Raw genomic sequence first — 17,060 nt, forward strand, 5'->3', positions numbered from 1 at the left:
CCATCACCTTCACCAACAACAACACCAACAGAGGCACTGAATATGAAATTTTCCGACGAATCGGACGATCTAGCCGACGAGGGTATCACCGGACCGGAGCGTGGCTATCAGGGGCCGGAGATCAAGTTCCCGCTCGACAAGAAGGAGCTGGAAGTGATTATCGATCTGTTTCGGAAGAAGAAAAACCGGCTGCACGCCAAGTATGTGGCCGGGATATTGCGCGAGGCTACGTCGAAGTTGAAGCGTTTGCCCAACCTGAACCAGGCCTCGACCGCCATCTCGAAGCAGGTGACGATCTGTGGTGATTTGCACGGAAAGCTGGATGATCTGCTGGTCGTGTTCCATAAGGTAGGTTGTTTGCCGTTTGAAAATGTAATCGAAATTAAATCACACCTACAAAACGCATTGTACGATTAAGTGGAAGTTATTCAGAATATCATAATTGGTGCCATGACCAGGATCCGCAAACGAAGATAATCGGTTTTTGTCATGTGTAGCAACGTTTGTTTGTTGTACATGCACGTGTCAGGCAATAATTGAACCGGGACCGTACAAGTGACAACGTAAATCTAGCAGCAACCGAGACTGAAGTAGTTTATCTTTATCTCAAATCGAGCACACGTTTGAGTGGATGCAATTTATTCAATGTATGAAATGCGACCTTGGACGCTTCTATCGTTCGATACCCTTGCTCACAGTGCTCACAGTAAGGAGCAGTATTGCATTGATGCGCCAGGAATCGATCCCCACTGTCACGACCGAGACAACCGGAAGAAAAGTTTGCGGAATACATTTGCGTCGAGATTGCATTATTGCATATTTGGAAACGTACGATGGTTGTGATTGCGTTCGGAATCGTTTCCTTCCACCCTGAAATATCTGACCTCCTTTCCAGAACGGGCTGCCATCGCCGGAAAATCCGTACGTATTCAACGGGGACTTTGTTGATCGGGGTAAGAAAGGTCTCGAGGTGCTGCTGTTGCTGCTCTGTACGTTCCTGGTGTTCCCGGGCGGTGTGTTTCTGAACCGGGGCAACCACGAGGACACGGTCATGAATGCGCGGTACGGCTTCATCCGGGAGGTGCACCAGAAATACAAACACAACGCCGAAAGACTGCTGAAACTCATCGACGAGGTGTACCGGTGGCTTCCGCTAGGGACGATAGTTAACAATCGTGTGCTGGTCGTGCACGGTGGCATTTCCGACTCGACCGATCTGGATCTCATCCGTAGCCTAGACCGCGGAAAGGTGAGGACGGGCTAGCGAACACTTTTCTCCCGCAGGATGTTGAAGTGAATTATGTTTTTGTTTCTGTCTTTACATGCTTTCCACGATGGACATCGAACAATGTATCATCAGTATATATCTCTATTACGGCCGCCAATCACCGAAAGTACCGCTCCGGGTGCCGAAATCATCGATAAGGTAGAATGGAAACAGGTAATTGATTATCGTAATAATCGATATCATAGTGCGTTCTAGCATCCTTATCGGATCGTGCGCTTCGTTTCACCATTTACTGGACGTCCGTGTGCCAGCTGCAGGTCAAATGAGCAGATCAAGGCAGACTTGACTTAATGCCCATTATTGAATATTGATTGCTTTGACACATTGTCAGCTGTTATCTTGCTAATGTAACGTTCAGCATGAACACTTTCTGGAAAATAGAACAAAGAGAGGAAACATGAAGGCAAGATGCTACAGAAATTTGATTAGCTTTAGTAAGAGGAAAATATTAGCTCTTCCAAGGATAAAGAATATGTGTTAGAGGAGCATGAACAGAAATAGCATTATCGTATCATGCAGCACCTGATTCTCAGGACATTTTACCTATGTTGTAGATTTAAACATGTTATTCTTTGATTTTGTTTTACCTTGCAATAGTGATTCGTTATAAATAATTATAATTAAACTGGTATATTTTTATTTCATTCACTTTTTGAAGTGAAAACTCTCCATAATCTTTTATCCGCCCCTCAATTCAGTTCATTGTATGTTTTATATTTTTGAGATTTTCATAACCATCGCAGAGCTAGCAAATGTGAACCATGTTACTGCCACACCCTAGAAATTACAACTCTTTCCCTCATAAAGAAGCGGTAGTAGTGATGTAAAGTTGTCCCAAAATCCTGATTTAGACGCATGAGCTAGTGAAGATGATCCGCCCAACCAGTCACAAACTGCAGGAGGTAAAAGTTTTAATTGTGTTCATCATCCGTTGGGGGACTGTTTGCGCTGAGATTAGACTACCTTCCTAGCTGTGGCTAGCTCTTTCAATTGAGTTGTCCTTTGGCCGACGATGAACGTGTCCGTTGGGTGTCAGAGGCTAATAGGCAAAAGTTTCACGGGTGTAAAATTTGACGCCAAGAGCAATGGACGTTAGGGAAACTGGTTAAGTTATGCAAAGGTCCTATTAATTGCTTGGTCTGAGCGGTTATGTGATTCAATTGATTCCCGCTACTGAATAGTCTAGTGGTGACACACAAGAGCGTGGTAAACCGCGCAGAAGATGAGATTTTCGTCTGTTCAAAATAACCAATGCTAGTTGGATTAAAATATAAATTCATTGGAGTACATCACGGGAAAGTGAACTTAAAGCACGTTTCACAAAGTAATAATGATGGGAAAAGTCCATGAAAGATAAACAATAAAAATGCGATTGGAATTGTCAAAGTAATACTTTCATAACATTTATTTTACAAAATCAAAAGAAGAAAAGGCTTTAAAAAATCATTTGAAACCATTTCTAGTGCTGAGAGAATTAGCTTTTACTATTATTTTCCCGTGCTTCATGTATTGTTAAACAAATGGCAAAATTAATAACTGCAATTCCGGAATCACTTTTCCGGCACCATCCGGTGCAAACGGACAAAAGCGTGTTTTGTAATGTGTTTGCAGCGCAGTACATATTTGGCACCAATAGGAATGAAATGTGTATAGAACAAATGCACAAAAGTGTTACTAACCGTACTTTATAGTAGGTGTCAGAGAAATGCACTTTGCACTCACAACATAACACCCAATGTGTTTGTGTGTGCAGGAAAAGGGTGGTTAAGCGTGAAGTCGAATCACCGATGTCCGGAAGCGAATGTACAAAAATGGTGTACAATGCAAACAACCATTTGCTCTTTAACCCCGGCACTGTTTTGATGTCCTGGATGAGGTTGTTTTTATTCAAGCTTGCTGTACTTGCCCTTGCATTACCGAACCGAGCATCTGAACTCATCTTGTTTGTGGCTGTGTTTAACACTGAATGCTTTTGAAGATTCGTGTGTTGGGATGTGATGCATCATGGTATGCTGGTCTTGGAAAGAGACTGACTGAAAGTTGAACTAAGGCTAAGAGAAAAAGGGAAAGGAAGGTCTGCTGGACATGGTTGTGCTGAGGTTCCATTAGCCGGACGGTCTCTGGTGCCCGATTTAGTCGACGGCAGTGTCCATGGTGGAACGTTCTCTTATTTGCATATTTATTGCATCGTGTGCCCACCCGTTGTGTCCGATACATGTGTCGGAAGAGTACGAGTGTGCTAATTCCTCTCGCAAGCGTATCCTTTTCTTGGTGGTTCTACAAAGCGCTCTGCCCGGTTGCACATTATGCTCGATTTAATCAACTCAGTGGTGCTATTTAAGCGGAAAATATCTTGATTATGATTGTTCAATCGATGCGGTACGCTACAGCGGTCAGGCTTTAGCTGTTCGTTTGTTTATTGAAAGCGTGTCCCTTTTTTTGTGCTGCCTCTTCCAACATGATAAAGGTGTTCGATATTTTGTGGAGTGATCCGCAGCATACCGAGGGCTGCCGGCCAAACTCGTTGCGTGGCGCTGGTACGTACTTCGGACCGGACGTAACTAACAAGTTCCTACAGCGCTACAAGCTACAGTATCTCGTCCGTTCGCACGAATGCAAACCGGATGGACACGAGATAATGCATGGTGGAAAGGTAAGGCGCTATCAATCGGTACTTCGAACCAAATCGTTGGTTGGTTGATTAATTTTTTCCCCTTGGTTTTGGTTTTTTTGTTATCTCGCAGGTCATCACCATCTTTTCCGCCTCGAACTACTATGAAATCGGCTCGAACAAGGGTGCGTATCTGAAGCTGGATCCACAGCTAGATACACACTTCGTGATGTATACAGCGGCCGCCTCCAAAACGCGCAAGCTAACATTCCGGCAGCGTGTCGGGCTGGTGGAAAGCTCGGCCCTACGAGAGCTGGCCGCTAAGCTACGCGAACGACGAATAGAGCTGGAGCGAGAGTTCAAATCGCGCGATCCGGATAATAAGGGTAAGTTCCGGGGGGTGGGGCATGTGTGAGAGAGACGTCCGTAATCAGTGCCCGACAACGACATGGCACGTTAGAGGAGGGAAAAAATGGAAAATCGGTTTTTCGTAGCGGAACGGATAAGGGGCCAAAAACTGTCAGTGGCAGCACATGGATTGGCGCATTATCGTGTAAAGCCACAAGTTTATGGCAGATATTGGACGGATTCGAGATCCGACACACCTCATTCGACCGTTACTTCCCATTCTTGTCACGTTGGTTTCACCAGCGCTCCACATTGCTGTCGGTTCTTGGGAGATGAAGAAATACTACAACGTTTTTTACTACGAGACTGATCTCATCTAGATGTTCCGTTAGTGTCGTTGCTATTGTCCAGCAAGACCGAATTCCAACGTTGGTTGGCTTTTTGCAGCCAGTTTGTGACGTTTTTGGTCAAGGTTTCGCTGCTGTGGGTATGTTTGTATGTATGTTGGAGTGCTTCACTGAGGTAGTGAGTTGCAGGACAGGGAACTATGTCCGAACATCTATTGAAGAAGAAAAGATTACCTAAACGACAGGACGTGACATGTAGCGAGACGGGATTGAAAAGATTTATCGCGCCCAGGGTTTTTCCCCACCGGTTCGGTCGATTTTGTCGCCGCCTTTACCAGAGCTTTAAGCTTGGCGCACTGGAGCTCCCCGTGGAGCTACCTTCCTGTTGTCCTGAACGGGAATAGCCAGATTTTGGGTGTAGGAAGGGATCACAAAATTGATGATTCTGGGACCTCGACTCCAGATGTACATGACCCACGAAAAGCCCCCGAAAGGAAACGTTGGGAATTTATGATTGTCGATAAAATGTCATTTTCAACCATCTTGAACCGATTGGGAAGGAATCGTAAGCTTCTTTGCAGCGATGGAATGAATGCCAGAACTGAATGAACGCGAAAACGCTACAAAAGATGCGTTCGCCAGCTATTCGTCATCTACTTTGTTCGGTTTTAGGGGCTAGGTGTCGCTGGTTAAAACACCTCCAGCAGGAAACCGTCATCTCGTATAAATCTGTCCGAAAGTTGGGAACATTTCTCTTCTGCTGGTGAGATGAATAATGTGAATGAGAAAATAAAACATAATCCCTACCGGTTGGTAGTTGGGTCATTGGACACTCGATTGGACGTCCCGGTAATCTACACCTGAGCGTTTCGAAGACTCGAGCTTTCGGGGAACTTTTGCTCATGAAATGCTTGGGGTGCGAAAAGGACAAACGAGAAAAGAAACCAAGAACCATTTTTTTGTACATCCTTCCAACACCGAGAAGGGAGTTCCGGCCGCAGTTGGGGGTTTTGCTTAATTCGGCAGAAATTTTATGACTTTCGCCGGAAATTGCTTCAGTTGCGACATTGCGAGTGTGTCCCAGCCGGGTTTAGGTCAACGTGAAGTGGGACGTGAATTTTGTTCTATTCTGGATACTTTCGCACTTCAGCACCGAAGCTCGTTGGTTTTGCACGGTCATTATTAACTTTTTGCTCTTTAGCACTTTATTTTGTTGTGGACGTTCGTTTGCGGATGAAAGAAACTAGTGCAGGCCCGTTATTCCTCTACACTGCATTCGCACAGTAACGACGACAAAGTATCGCCAAGGAACTGAACCGTTTCCAGTGGGTCATAAAATTTCCATCAAACCCCGACACGGCACAATGGTGCCTTTCATCGTGCATCAAATACCCGAGAGGGGAAAAGTCTCGATTCCGGAGAGCGTTGGTAAACCTCATTGCTAAATCATTTCCCACCGTTTCTTTCGACGGGTTAAAAAAGGGTTGCTTGGCCCGTCGATGCGATTTGGGACGTGGTTATTTTTCTGCAACGAAGGCATTACTTCCAGAAAAGTTGCGTCACTCGTAAGAGATACACCTAACGTTCGTGTATAAAACTTCGTCCGGTTGAGATTTTGTTCTTCATTACGTCTGTCTTATGTTGTCAATAAAAATGAAGCTTAAAAAGCAAGAAATAACTATCTTCTTTCATAACTTAGTTTAACTGTGAAAGGTAAAAAGCTGTCAGGCAACTATGAGAAAAAGCTTCTTGGCATTCTGTAGCGTATCACGTAGTTCCATAGAAATGACACAAACAACGCTGGTTGGACGATTTATATTTATCTTATTATATCGGAGAATGTTTCGATTCCCGGAGACTACCTCAGCTAGCGACAAAGAGGAAAGGGATCATTCTCGGAACATCGCTTTTATCTAACCGACGCTCCGTTAATGATACCATTAAAAAGGACACCTGCCATTGGCGACCATTCATCTTTGATCGCGTTACGTTTTTTCCCATTTTATCCACATTTCTCACATTGTATAATCGTTGCTGTGCAGGTGTACTACCGCTTGCCAAGTGGTGTGAGGCCCTGGAGAGTGCCACCAACCTCGGATTGCCGTGGCGAATGCTGAAGGATAAGCTTGCACCCGCCGATAATCCCACTGCCAGTACGGCCGCTACCGTAACGGAAGTCAGCTACAGGAAGACGCTGCATCTACTCGACACGGACTCATTCGTAAGTATGAAGAGCAATGGAAGAGATAGCAACGAGCTAGTACTAGGTCACCCGTTTAAAGATCTGACTTGTTTCTTGTGGCGCAAAATGTACGCAACGTGGAAGATGTTGCTGGTGAAGAAATGTTAGCACGATAAGAACCTTTGAAGAACCGCTTTTGGGGGTGATTCGTGGTGGATAATTTTATCATTCGAATGATGATGTTGCGCTTTCATGGCAAAAGGGTTGTTTGCCCCTAGACGAAGACACACATTTTGCTCAAATTTTGACAACAACTGAAAGCCATTTAATACCATCTGTTACCGAGATGCTTCCGTCAATCATTCTTAAAGTGATGACTGTTGACTTTAATGGTTGATATTTTGCTGGTTGATAGAAATTGTTAGCCTTCAAGAAAGGTCATAAATCCTTGGGTATCTCAAAGGTTGTAATTATTTTATTGTTGTTTGTTAAACAATGTGTGATGAAGTTGTTGAAATTTGAAGAATTTTTTTTGCAAATTTAATCATAAAATCTTAGCTTAACTCTTAAAGCTATTTTAATAAATGTCTTGCGTGTTTTTTGTTTCTCAGTGTATTTCTTTTCACAAATCCTTTGCCCATTGTCCCGTTGCTTAGTATTCTTTCGATTGGCAGAAAATAAGTGCATGTTACTGTTGACATTATAAACGTGAGAAATTGCTGTATTGTTGCTGCGGTGAAGTGAAGTACTCGGATGTACCATTACTGGTACAATTTTGCTTGCGACTGTAGCGATCGAATTACTTTATCGTTCCCATTCACCAAGAATCACTTCCACTGTAGGTAGGAAGAAGGAAATTACTAGCTTTATTACAAGTCCTTCGTCAAGAATATAGCTGTCGACAGTCAATGCCGGCAGCGTTACATTTGTGTGTCTATTTTGCCATACCACTGACATGATAATCTGGCACGAAAGGTAAACAAGTCGATCTACGGTAATAGCTATCGGGTTCCATTTGCAAATGACAGTGTACCGCCTGGGAGCGATTTCCCGGATAAACAAACGTTAGCCAAATAGCGATTTAATTTGGTTGCATTACATGAGTACAGTTTTGGATTTCCTTTTTTCATTTCCTGTGGATGTGTGTGTGCGTGTGTTTTCGACTTCTTCCGTTCAGAAATCGGCCCAGAATGGTACAACCTCGGTAGCGGAATCGCTTTACAAGAACAAGAGCAGCCTAGAAGCCATCTTTCGCATCCTGGACAAGGACAACTCGGGCCAGATTTCGCTAGAGGAGTTCGGTGAGGCGTGCGAGCTACTACGACGGCACTTTCCCCACAATACGCACGAACAGCTGCTCGACATGTGTCGTATGATGGACATCAACAAGGACGGGCTGGTCGATCTGAACGAATTCCTGGAAACGTTCCGGCTGTGCGAAAATGCCAAGGAGCAGCTGCTGATGAGTCTGGAGGAGCGGGCCAATGCGGAAAGCAATGGGAACGGTACGGGCAACATGGAGGAGGTCATCCACCCGGCTGTGGCACCCGCCCAGCCCGGTGAGCTTCCGGACAGGAATGGGAACTGTGCATCAAAGACTGTGGACGATCACGTCAAATCGGACGGACACCGGCGAAGTAAGAAACGCACCAGTGGTAAAAGAGGCAACGGACAGCAGAACGGGATGCCGGAAGCGGATGAGGACTCGGACGACTACGAGGACTACGAGGCGAACGAGCAAGCGGAGGAAACCAAGGAGAGGAACGTTGGAGCAGTGAACGGTACGGTTATAAACTCATCCAACACTGCCGCAGTCGCTAATAGCACCGCCAACGGTGATACTCACAAGGACACCATCGTCTCCTAAAAACGGAGACCGCTTCTGAGTGTTTCTTTTCCCTTTTTCTATGTGTGTATGTGTGTGTGTGTGTGATTCCGATCTCCAAAGTACCTCCCTGTTGCTGTGTTTCTATCGCTCTCTTCCTATCTGCTAACACTGTTTGTACACTTTGCCGTGCAACAGAGCACAGTGACTCCATGCGTCGATCAGCGAGATCGGAAGCAACTGAGTGAAGAAGACGACGTGAAAGGTTTCCCGCACTCAAATCTAGCCGACCGTCCATTCGCCCACCGTTGCACAATTTTCAGTTTATCAAAATGTTTTGAACGAGACTACAACATGAAGATGCAACTTGAACTGATGGTTAGTTTTGATACCAAATGCACCCTTTTCAGTGAATGTGAGGATGAAGAATTAGCTTCAAAAATGTTTTTGGGTAGGTAAGATGACTTTTTCTATTCAGCACACTCTCCAACGTATACTCCTTCAACTTTATCTGAACAAAATATTTGACTAACTAACTTTATGTTTTTGACATAAACGACAAAAAGAGTAACTTTCTCTGGGTTTTCCTTGGAACGAACTTTTTTTTTTGGGCTCAAGAATATGTTGTATTTTATTCTGTTGTGAGTCATTATTTTGTTCTTCAAATCTGCCATGTTCATAAGCGTATAGGAAGGATTCAAAAGGATTTTTTACTTAGTGTGGACCACAATTTAGTAAAGTCAAATAATAAAATTTGCCGAACCAGAGGATGTTTCCCTGGAGTTGTTTAACGTGTCTAAGAATGATTCCAGTGTTACAGCATTCGTTTCTCAAATATTCTTAACAATGTGTTGATACATACGTTATCTTCTTAAACTTGTTTTTTCTTTGTTTTTGCATAACAAACATGACCGGCGAAAGAAGCAATATACTAAAACGCTTCACCAAAAGCACACACACCTCAGGCTAAACGACAAACAATCGAGCACATCCCGACCACTTCCATTACGCTCGGAGTAATTAACCGCACAGGTAGCAAGCATGTTCGTAATTGCGTATGCTTTGTGAAGCCCATCACTCAACGCGACCGTGCGTGCGTGTGTACCGACTTCAATAAAGGGCAGGAAGCGAATAATTGCGATTAGCCATCTTATTCTGCCGCCGGCACATGGGAAAGACAAAGACCTACTTAACTGCGCCCACACATTTGGATCAAAGTTTTTGCTTCATTTCCGTCTGTAATCAACTGGATAAATGGCACTCTTTCCGGTTTTCTAGCGCCGGCCTTGATGTGGGTGCTGCCGGCGTAGGAGAGCGTTATTCATCACACGTATGTGCCTCGTTGTGTGTGTGTGTGTGCATGTGTATTTTTATACACTTCCACGGGCTCGTTTTTCCTAAATGTACTTTGTTATTTTCCTTCATTGTGGTAAGTGAACAAATGCTCTGCTGGTTTCGTGCTTTGTGCAGCTGATTAGCGGGTGATAGACAGGTGAACACGAAAGCATTGCTTTTATTGCCAGTTGCTGGTACGGGTTAGTGTTTCGATGGTGGAGTGTTAAATGACTTCAATTATCGTTCATCTATAATTACCCACATGCACATCTGTACACCAAGGGGTTAACGTGTTTATTACTTATTTTTTTGAATGTGTGTAGTTGTTATGGCTGAAAAATAACGAAAGCTTTAAGCGAACAATGCTTCGAAATTTTGTTCGTCCATTACTTAAGCTCTGTAACGTCATCGTTGGAATTGAAGATGTTCTTCTCATACACAATAGAATTAACATCCACTTTTTTGGAACTACTAACAGCCACCATTCTTAATGTGCACTTTAGCTTCCAGCACACTCTGTACCATCAGCTGTTCTTCTTAATGTCATTAATGTCAATAATGTGTCACTTTGCTTGCGTGGGCATGGTACATTGTGTGTGTGTGTGTGTGTGTGTCTGTGTCCACAGGAAAGCCACTCGCTGCCATCGTTCACATCGCCAATCAGAGAGTTCAACAATGGAGTGTAGAGAAAAGAAATGAGCTTACATCGCCAGAGAAAACCCCGCAAACCTGACTTTGATTCTTATACTTTACGTTATGTCTCATACCATTTTCACTGCTTCGATTCTTCGGTTGCACTAGATAAATGTCGTATGTATGTGTGTGTGTGTATATGTGTCTGTGTTACATTTTCATAGAGCCATCATAAGATGATGATTTTATTGGACGAAAAGCATGAACGATGTCATTACACTTCGTTAACTTATCGCGCAAGCTGCATGCATTTGCCACAGCGACCGGTTAGTGTTAAGTGGTCCATTTTGTGTCAAATAGCTTCTCAAAGGTCACCACTCTGGTTTAGTGTATTGGTCCATGTTTCAAGTTTAATTCGATTAGAAACACAGCCAAGAGCTTTCGAGAGAAAAAGTGAAACAATTAATGATGCTCCTATGACGAATGTGAGTTGCTCTTTTTTTCTAAATTTCATGTGGTTCATGCTTTATGTTAGTCCATTAATTTTATCTAACTTATTTTATAAAAGTATTTAAACAACTAAACTACCAGTGATCTGATATTTTTTGTATCGCTTGCACTGGGCTGAAAAGTACTGGGCGTCTCCATCGTATGAGAGTTTTCCGAAATGTAAGGAATTTTTTTTTTAACTTCAAATAAGGTTCTTCCATTTGTTTCCTTTTTTCTTTGATATAGAAACAGGTGAAAAAACAATTTAATAAATCGAAATATTGCTTTCTTTACTCCATATTCCCAAAGCGCAATAAAAGAAAATCAGATATACGCTATGAGGAAATTGAATATCTCTCCGCTTAACGGTCCTAAAACGTCGTATCACCAATTGCCAATACCATTCGCCTACACGTGTGCGTGTGCTATAGCCATTCTAACTTGTAAACTTGAATCTCGTTGAATAATGCAACTCTCAGGCAGGACGGTTTAAATCAAACGGTTCTTTTTTTCCAGCAGAAAGCTGATTACGACGTCAAAGTTTTCATTCTTCCGCGTACCTTTTTCCTGTGGCTAAGATCAAAGCTCACACAACCGTAACGCGTGCCAAATGTGATTTGCATGAAGCCACGTGCCGCCGTAGATGGCAAAACTTTTCCTCCAAGCTGTGGTTTCGTGACTTTTCTATGCTTTTTTCACTTCTCCGAAGTTTTGTGGAAGTGATCGAAAAATAGAAAACAGATAAGAAAAATAGAAAGAGAGTGATAGCGTGTTAAGAGGATAAAAAACTGGGTAAAGTGAAGAAATAATTTGGTTGGAACGATTCGTTTTTTTTTTCTCGCATCTCCAGTACGAAGAATATGGGCCAGTTATGCGAATGACAAAAAATGAACTGACATGAAGTGAATGTAAAATATGCAAACACTCGCACGTAAAATAAAATTATTTTTATCCGTTTGGCTGTGGTGGGTGGATTGAATGGAGGATGATTTTTCCACTCAAATCACACCTTGACTGAGAGAAGCAATTTTGCTCAGGTTTCTTCATGGAGCACGAGTATAGAACATATTCTTGGAAATGGTTTCGTTTCACTTTGATCGAGTGAAGAATATAACATTTAATTTTAATTAACTTGCACAGATCGTTTATTAACATTTCACGAGTGACGTGCTATTAACGCACAGGTTTTTATTTATTTTTATTTATTTTGTTTTAATGCTCGATTCAGGGAAATAATGCTACTGAATGCTTATGTAATGTCAACCCTGATGTCAATTTATAATATTTGAAAGCGCCATATTAGGTAGATTCAAGGTTTGTCCTTGTATAATAAATTTAGTACGTTGAAGCCAAGAAGTCGTTAAGCCAAACAGATTGGGAGCGATTTGTCTGAAAGGAAACTGTTTATTTTCATTACGGAAAGGATGCATACTGACAGTGATACTACTGCCTAACAAAAACTTCAGTTATTTTCACGCTATTTAACAAACTCACTAGGTGGATTAATTTTCTTTAGCTTATTTAAATAAATAACACTTGTTTACCATTTTCTTCCAAAAATATATGCATGAATGGCGCTAGTTTGTGATGTAATCCGCTTTCCAAGACATGTGGTAAACTCAATGCGTTTTTAGTTTTGTATCGTCTTTTGCATTACACTTTCTTGAAGCACATTTTCCATCGCATTCCACATGGATTATGCAAAAGCATCACGTTTAAGCTTCATTGCAGCGAAAATTGTGAATGGTACCACTGGTAACGGGCCGGTAAGCTGCTTATGAACCAGCTTTCTTTCAGCTGAAATGTTTTCTTCAACCGGCGAAGGTAGAAAAAAGATCTGTGCTTACCTCACCGCTACAGGCTTCTTGAGAGTGTGCTGATTTTTTCTCGTACGTTTTGAAATATCGTTCCATTTACAATAGTAAAAATATGGTGTGTTTTATAAACAAGTATTTTTTCTCTCTTTTACAATCATAACACTCGTTCCCGGGTGGGTTGGTTTTTCCATGTTTATGACAAATGAATGATGCAATGCTTGCAGAGAATTCTCCCAAAGGTCAACGTTGGGCGGAAGAAGTACGACCAAGGCCAAGGATTGCATTTGCGTAGGTGAAGTGCTTCCGGTGGGCGATGGAAATTGGTGAAAGTACGTTCGAGTTGCGTGCGGGAAGCTGTTAGGATTTTTATAGAATTTTAAAACGCAAAAACCAATACAGACATGAAGCGAACCTTTTGGGAACAATGAATACACCGATTCTTAGATGTTATCGATCCTATACACGTTTAAATGTTACAAAACTATGCCACAAAGCAGTCGATGTGGAATGGAACAAAACAAACTATGGCAATTGAAAAATAAAATAAAAACACCGCAAAAGCGAAAATAAAATGACAACGTGAAAGAAGAAGAAAAAATCGGTATATGATTAGTGGAATGAAAACAATGGTTTACATAAAGCGCATAGCTAAGCGACAAATTGAACTTGATAACTAAATGATAAAGTCTAAAACCAAAACAAAACCCACTCAACCGAAACACGACGGTTTCCTGGTGTTAGTAGCAAAACCAAAACTAAAATACGCTAAGTGTCACGTACCGTGATGTGAACAATGTTAGAAACAAACCAAATATCACACAAAACTGAGTAGGCCAAAAAGTGAAACTAAATTAAAATATGATAAAATCATGTAAAAGAAACTCAACATCAACGGAAACAATTTGAACAAATAAAAATGTTAAACTTACTACAGCAAACGATAAGCACACGATAACCATCCACTGCACGGAAATTTCCCTTTTTCGATCTTCATATTCATGATAGTTGGTCTAGCTTCGCCTAGCATACTAGCGTACTATAGTTGTTATACACGAATTAAAGAAAAGGTGTACCAGTTTAGCTAAATCGCCATTTGCCGTACTAATACATTATAAAAGACGAATATAGCTGTTTTATATCGAATCGACATTATATTAAAGTATTGCTATCACAATGATATGGCGTTAGGGATGGAAAGAATGGTTAAGAAGTCACAAAATGTGTAGAACGAATTACCGAAGCTAAAAACTATTTTTATCATAATACATTAAGTGAAAAAAAACAAAGGTTAAAAACGAAGAGTTAACGAAGCGTTGCGAAATATCATCCTCAAGAATGCCAAAGATGTTACCAACTTTTCTAGCATGATGAAACAACCAAAATGATCAAATCATTTTAAGCTTTATCGAACGTAAACACAACACAGCAACAACAACATTCAACTATATTAAGTGAAGCAGAATGCTTAACAAGCGCGATTTGTTCGGTTTCATTACGTTTCGGTTGTTCTTTAAATGTCAGTTTATTACCTCGATAGTTCTAAAGATGAGTATTACCGGTGTGCGTAAAATTTTTGTTACTCGTATGATTTAGCGTATAGAAAGCGTCTCTTTTATGATACCATTTTATTATTAAAAAAATAAAGTACTGTATTAAGCATTGCTTATCGACGGTGTAAGCATAAGAACAAAGACTCGTGGTGCGAAACGGGACAGTGATTGATAGTGTAATAAAATACTGATTTTTCTTCGTTCTTGGTTCAATCGGTGTTTGAAGATGTGGATGTAGAAAGAAAATTTTGACAGAAAACGACAAGCACACTAAGGTAGGTTACAGTGGAATCAGATTACAATGTCTTTTAGCATGATTATATATATTTTTTTTTTTTTTTGCTCGGTTAGAACGGCCTGGCCGTATCAAGACTTATTTTACCACGTAGCAGGATAGTCAGTCCATGCTACGGGGAGACGGTCCGGATGGGATTTGAACCCGGTCCCTGCCGTGCGGATGGGCGCCGTTTTTCACATGCACCACCGGGCCGCCCCAGCAGCAGCATGATTATATAATAATATAATAATTGTGATAATTGCTTTTCATTCTCGTTTACTTCCTACATGTTTGTTTGTAATATTATTATTTTTTTCATACCGTTGTTGTTTGCATAACAAATATTAGAACATTTATTTCGTCCATATTTTACAGCAAGAACAAAAAACCGACCAGTTTTATATAGATTCCCCACATTTTAATTGCCAACATCCTTAGCGGGGAATATCTAAAGGCTGACTTACTAAAGAGGCACTACCATTTAGCACTTGACGTTCTGAACCCAGTTGCAGATCTTGGCCATATCGTCGAAGGCAGTTCCGATCGGACATCTAGTGTAGCGCAGGGTGGTGGTGCCAATGCAGGTGACATACTCCGCGCAGTCGACCGGATTACGGACCTTCGCTCCGAGAGGCTTTCCACGGCACAGCATCTGCAGGCTGTTCAGGTTGCTTGGAGGTTGAGGTACGATCGGCAGGGACGGTGGCAAGATCGGAAGGGATGGTGGCACAATCGGAAGGGACGGTGGCAGGATCGGTTGTTGGGGCAGCAGTGGTGGGTTCGGGAGGGCAACGGTACCGCAAACGGCTGCTTCACGTTCAACGCACACCTTGCGACGAGCATCGAACAGAGTACCGGCCGGACAGAGGAAGTTGATGGCGCCCGTAATCGAGCACTGGTAGAAGCGGCTACAATCGGCAGTGTTAGGCAGCAGCATCGAGACGGGCTGATTGATGCAAGCCGTAACGGTATGCTCGATACGAGACGGTTCCGCCTTCAGGGAGGAGGTCAGAATGTTCGTCGGGAGGTTGCCGGGCTCGCAGCGTACCTTGTTCGTGGAGTCACAGGCCAGCGTGCGCGGATTAAACAGTGTATTGTCCGGGCAGGTGAAGAGAATGGTACGACCCGTACGGCACATGAAGAACTGCTTGCAGTTCATCGGGTTCGGCACCAACTCGCCGGTATTTCTGCAGAGCTAGTACATTAGTACACACAGAAGCAAAAAGATATTCCGGATTAAACAGGTTGTGATGTAGCCAAACATTTTTCTGTATCCATTTTACCTGAGCGCTCGCAGCGGCAATTAAAGCCGCAATAATTAGAAAGCGTTGCATATTGGTTGACTTCTCTGGCACTGGTACGTATGTTACTTACTCGATCCAAAACGATATATATATAGCGAAAACGAGTTTCTTTTAACGGCTGCTAGCATTTGCGCGATATTTTTTAAAGAACGCATATCAAACTGATAACGTATCGCTTCGCTGTTCCACCCGAACTATCAGCTGTTCCAGGTGGCAGGTGTACAAGCATTTTATCATGTTAGAATGTCTTCCATCGAATGCGTAGATGAGTAACCGTTTGGACAGGTAGGAAATGATTGTTCCAGATTTGACACCCGATCGCATCATGTTCATTAGTAATACAAAGGAAAAAACCCCGAATGTCTCCGAATGCTATCGGTATGCTATCCAACAGTTTCATCGAAAAGAACACCAGTGGAACACAGGCTGATAAGTGGCGATGCGTTACGCGTATGACAGATACGTTGTAGATCTGTGGAAATCCATTGATAGCTTCAACAACAAAGAATGTGGGCGCCAAAGGGGAAACTCCCAAGAATTGTTATCATGTGTTCTGCCGGGTATGCATTGTTATGATATAAATGAGATCGTATCTTACAGCCAGAATTTAGCAGAAATTATTTGCTATGTAAACGATGGTTTTGTAATTATGAATTTAATACAGCATCTGAGGACTCTTTACGTCCGAAAAAGACTTGGGATATTGAGAACATGAACATTGAGATGGTAATCCTTGCTGGATATGATTCATACCTATTAAGAACGTAAAACAAACGCAAGATGTGTTTCATGATATGAATTAAATCTGAATGGTTTAGCAAAGAGCATTCTAAGCATTCAAATATTAAAATACACAAAACTGTGATTATTAAAATTATATTTAACAGAAGCGTTACAGGTCGTTACATATGCGCTTGAATATGTTTCTTGAACGCTATGTTATGTTGCTTGCATATTGCATACAAGCTGCACATACAACTTGTATGCGATCCACCCTTATTTTACCCCATGTTAACCCTTATGTAGAAAGCCTTGTACACGTGATGCAGGTGTT

At 42.2% G+C, this 17,060-nt stretch overlaps 2 protein-coding genes across 13 annotated transcripts in view; one reads left to right on the forward strand and one right to left on the reverse strand.

Moving 5' to 3' along the window:
- Window positions 1-14,638, forward strand: part of LOC125771780 (serine/threonine-protein phosphatase rdgC) — a 44,138-nt gene extending 29,500 nt beyond the window's left edge. For 11 of the 12 annotated variants that reach the window (XM_049442812.1, XM_049442815.1, XM_049442813.1 and 8 more), the window contains 8 exons: window positions 32-348; window positions 896-1,249; window positions 1,361-1,441; window positions 3,756-3,941; window positions 4,033-4,285; window positions 6,637-6,815; window positions 7,954-8,557; window positions 13,100-14,638. In XM_049442812.1, coding sequence (XP_049298769.1) covers window positions 32-348; window positions 896-1,249; window positions 1,361-1,441; window positions 3,756-3,941; window positions 4,033-4,285; window positions 6,637-6,815; window positions 7,954-8,557; window positions 13,100-13,167 — 2,042 coding nt within the window. In that variant the 3' untranslated portion in view covers window positions 13,168-14,638. The remainder of the gene's footprint in view (window positions 1-31; window positions 349-895; window positions 1,250-1,360; window positions 1,442-3,755; window positions 3,942-4,032; window positions 4,286-6,636; window positions 6,816-7,953; window positions 8,558-13,099) is intronic. The other variant, XM_049442824.1, reaches the window with a different exon arrangement.
- Window positions 14,639-14,984: 346 nt separating this feature from the next.
- LOC125771823 (probable endochitinase) lies at window positions 14,985-16,565 on the reverse strand. The gene is made up of 2 exons (XM_049442894.1): window positions 15,986-16,565; window positions 14,985-15,897 (listed from the first exon to the last, which is right to left on the reverse strand). Exons 1-2 carry the CDS (start codon window positions 16,034-16,036, stop codon window positions 15,184-15,186), a joined length of 765 nt encoding a protein of 254 aa, XP_049298851.1. The 5' UTR covers window positions 16,037-16,565; the 3' UTR covers window positions 14,985-15,183.
- Between the last annotated feature and the right edge of the window lie 495 nt (window positions 16,566-17,060).

This window comes from Anopheles funestus, chromosome 3RL (genome assembly GCF_943734845.2).
Source record: "Anopheles funestus chromosome 3RL, idAnoFuneDA-416_04, whole genome shotgun sequence".
NCBI classification, from domain to species: Eukaryota; Metazoa; Arthropoda; class Insecta; order Diptera; family Culicidae; genus Anopheles; species Anopheles funestus.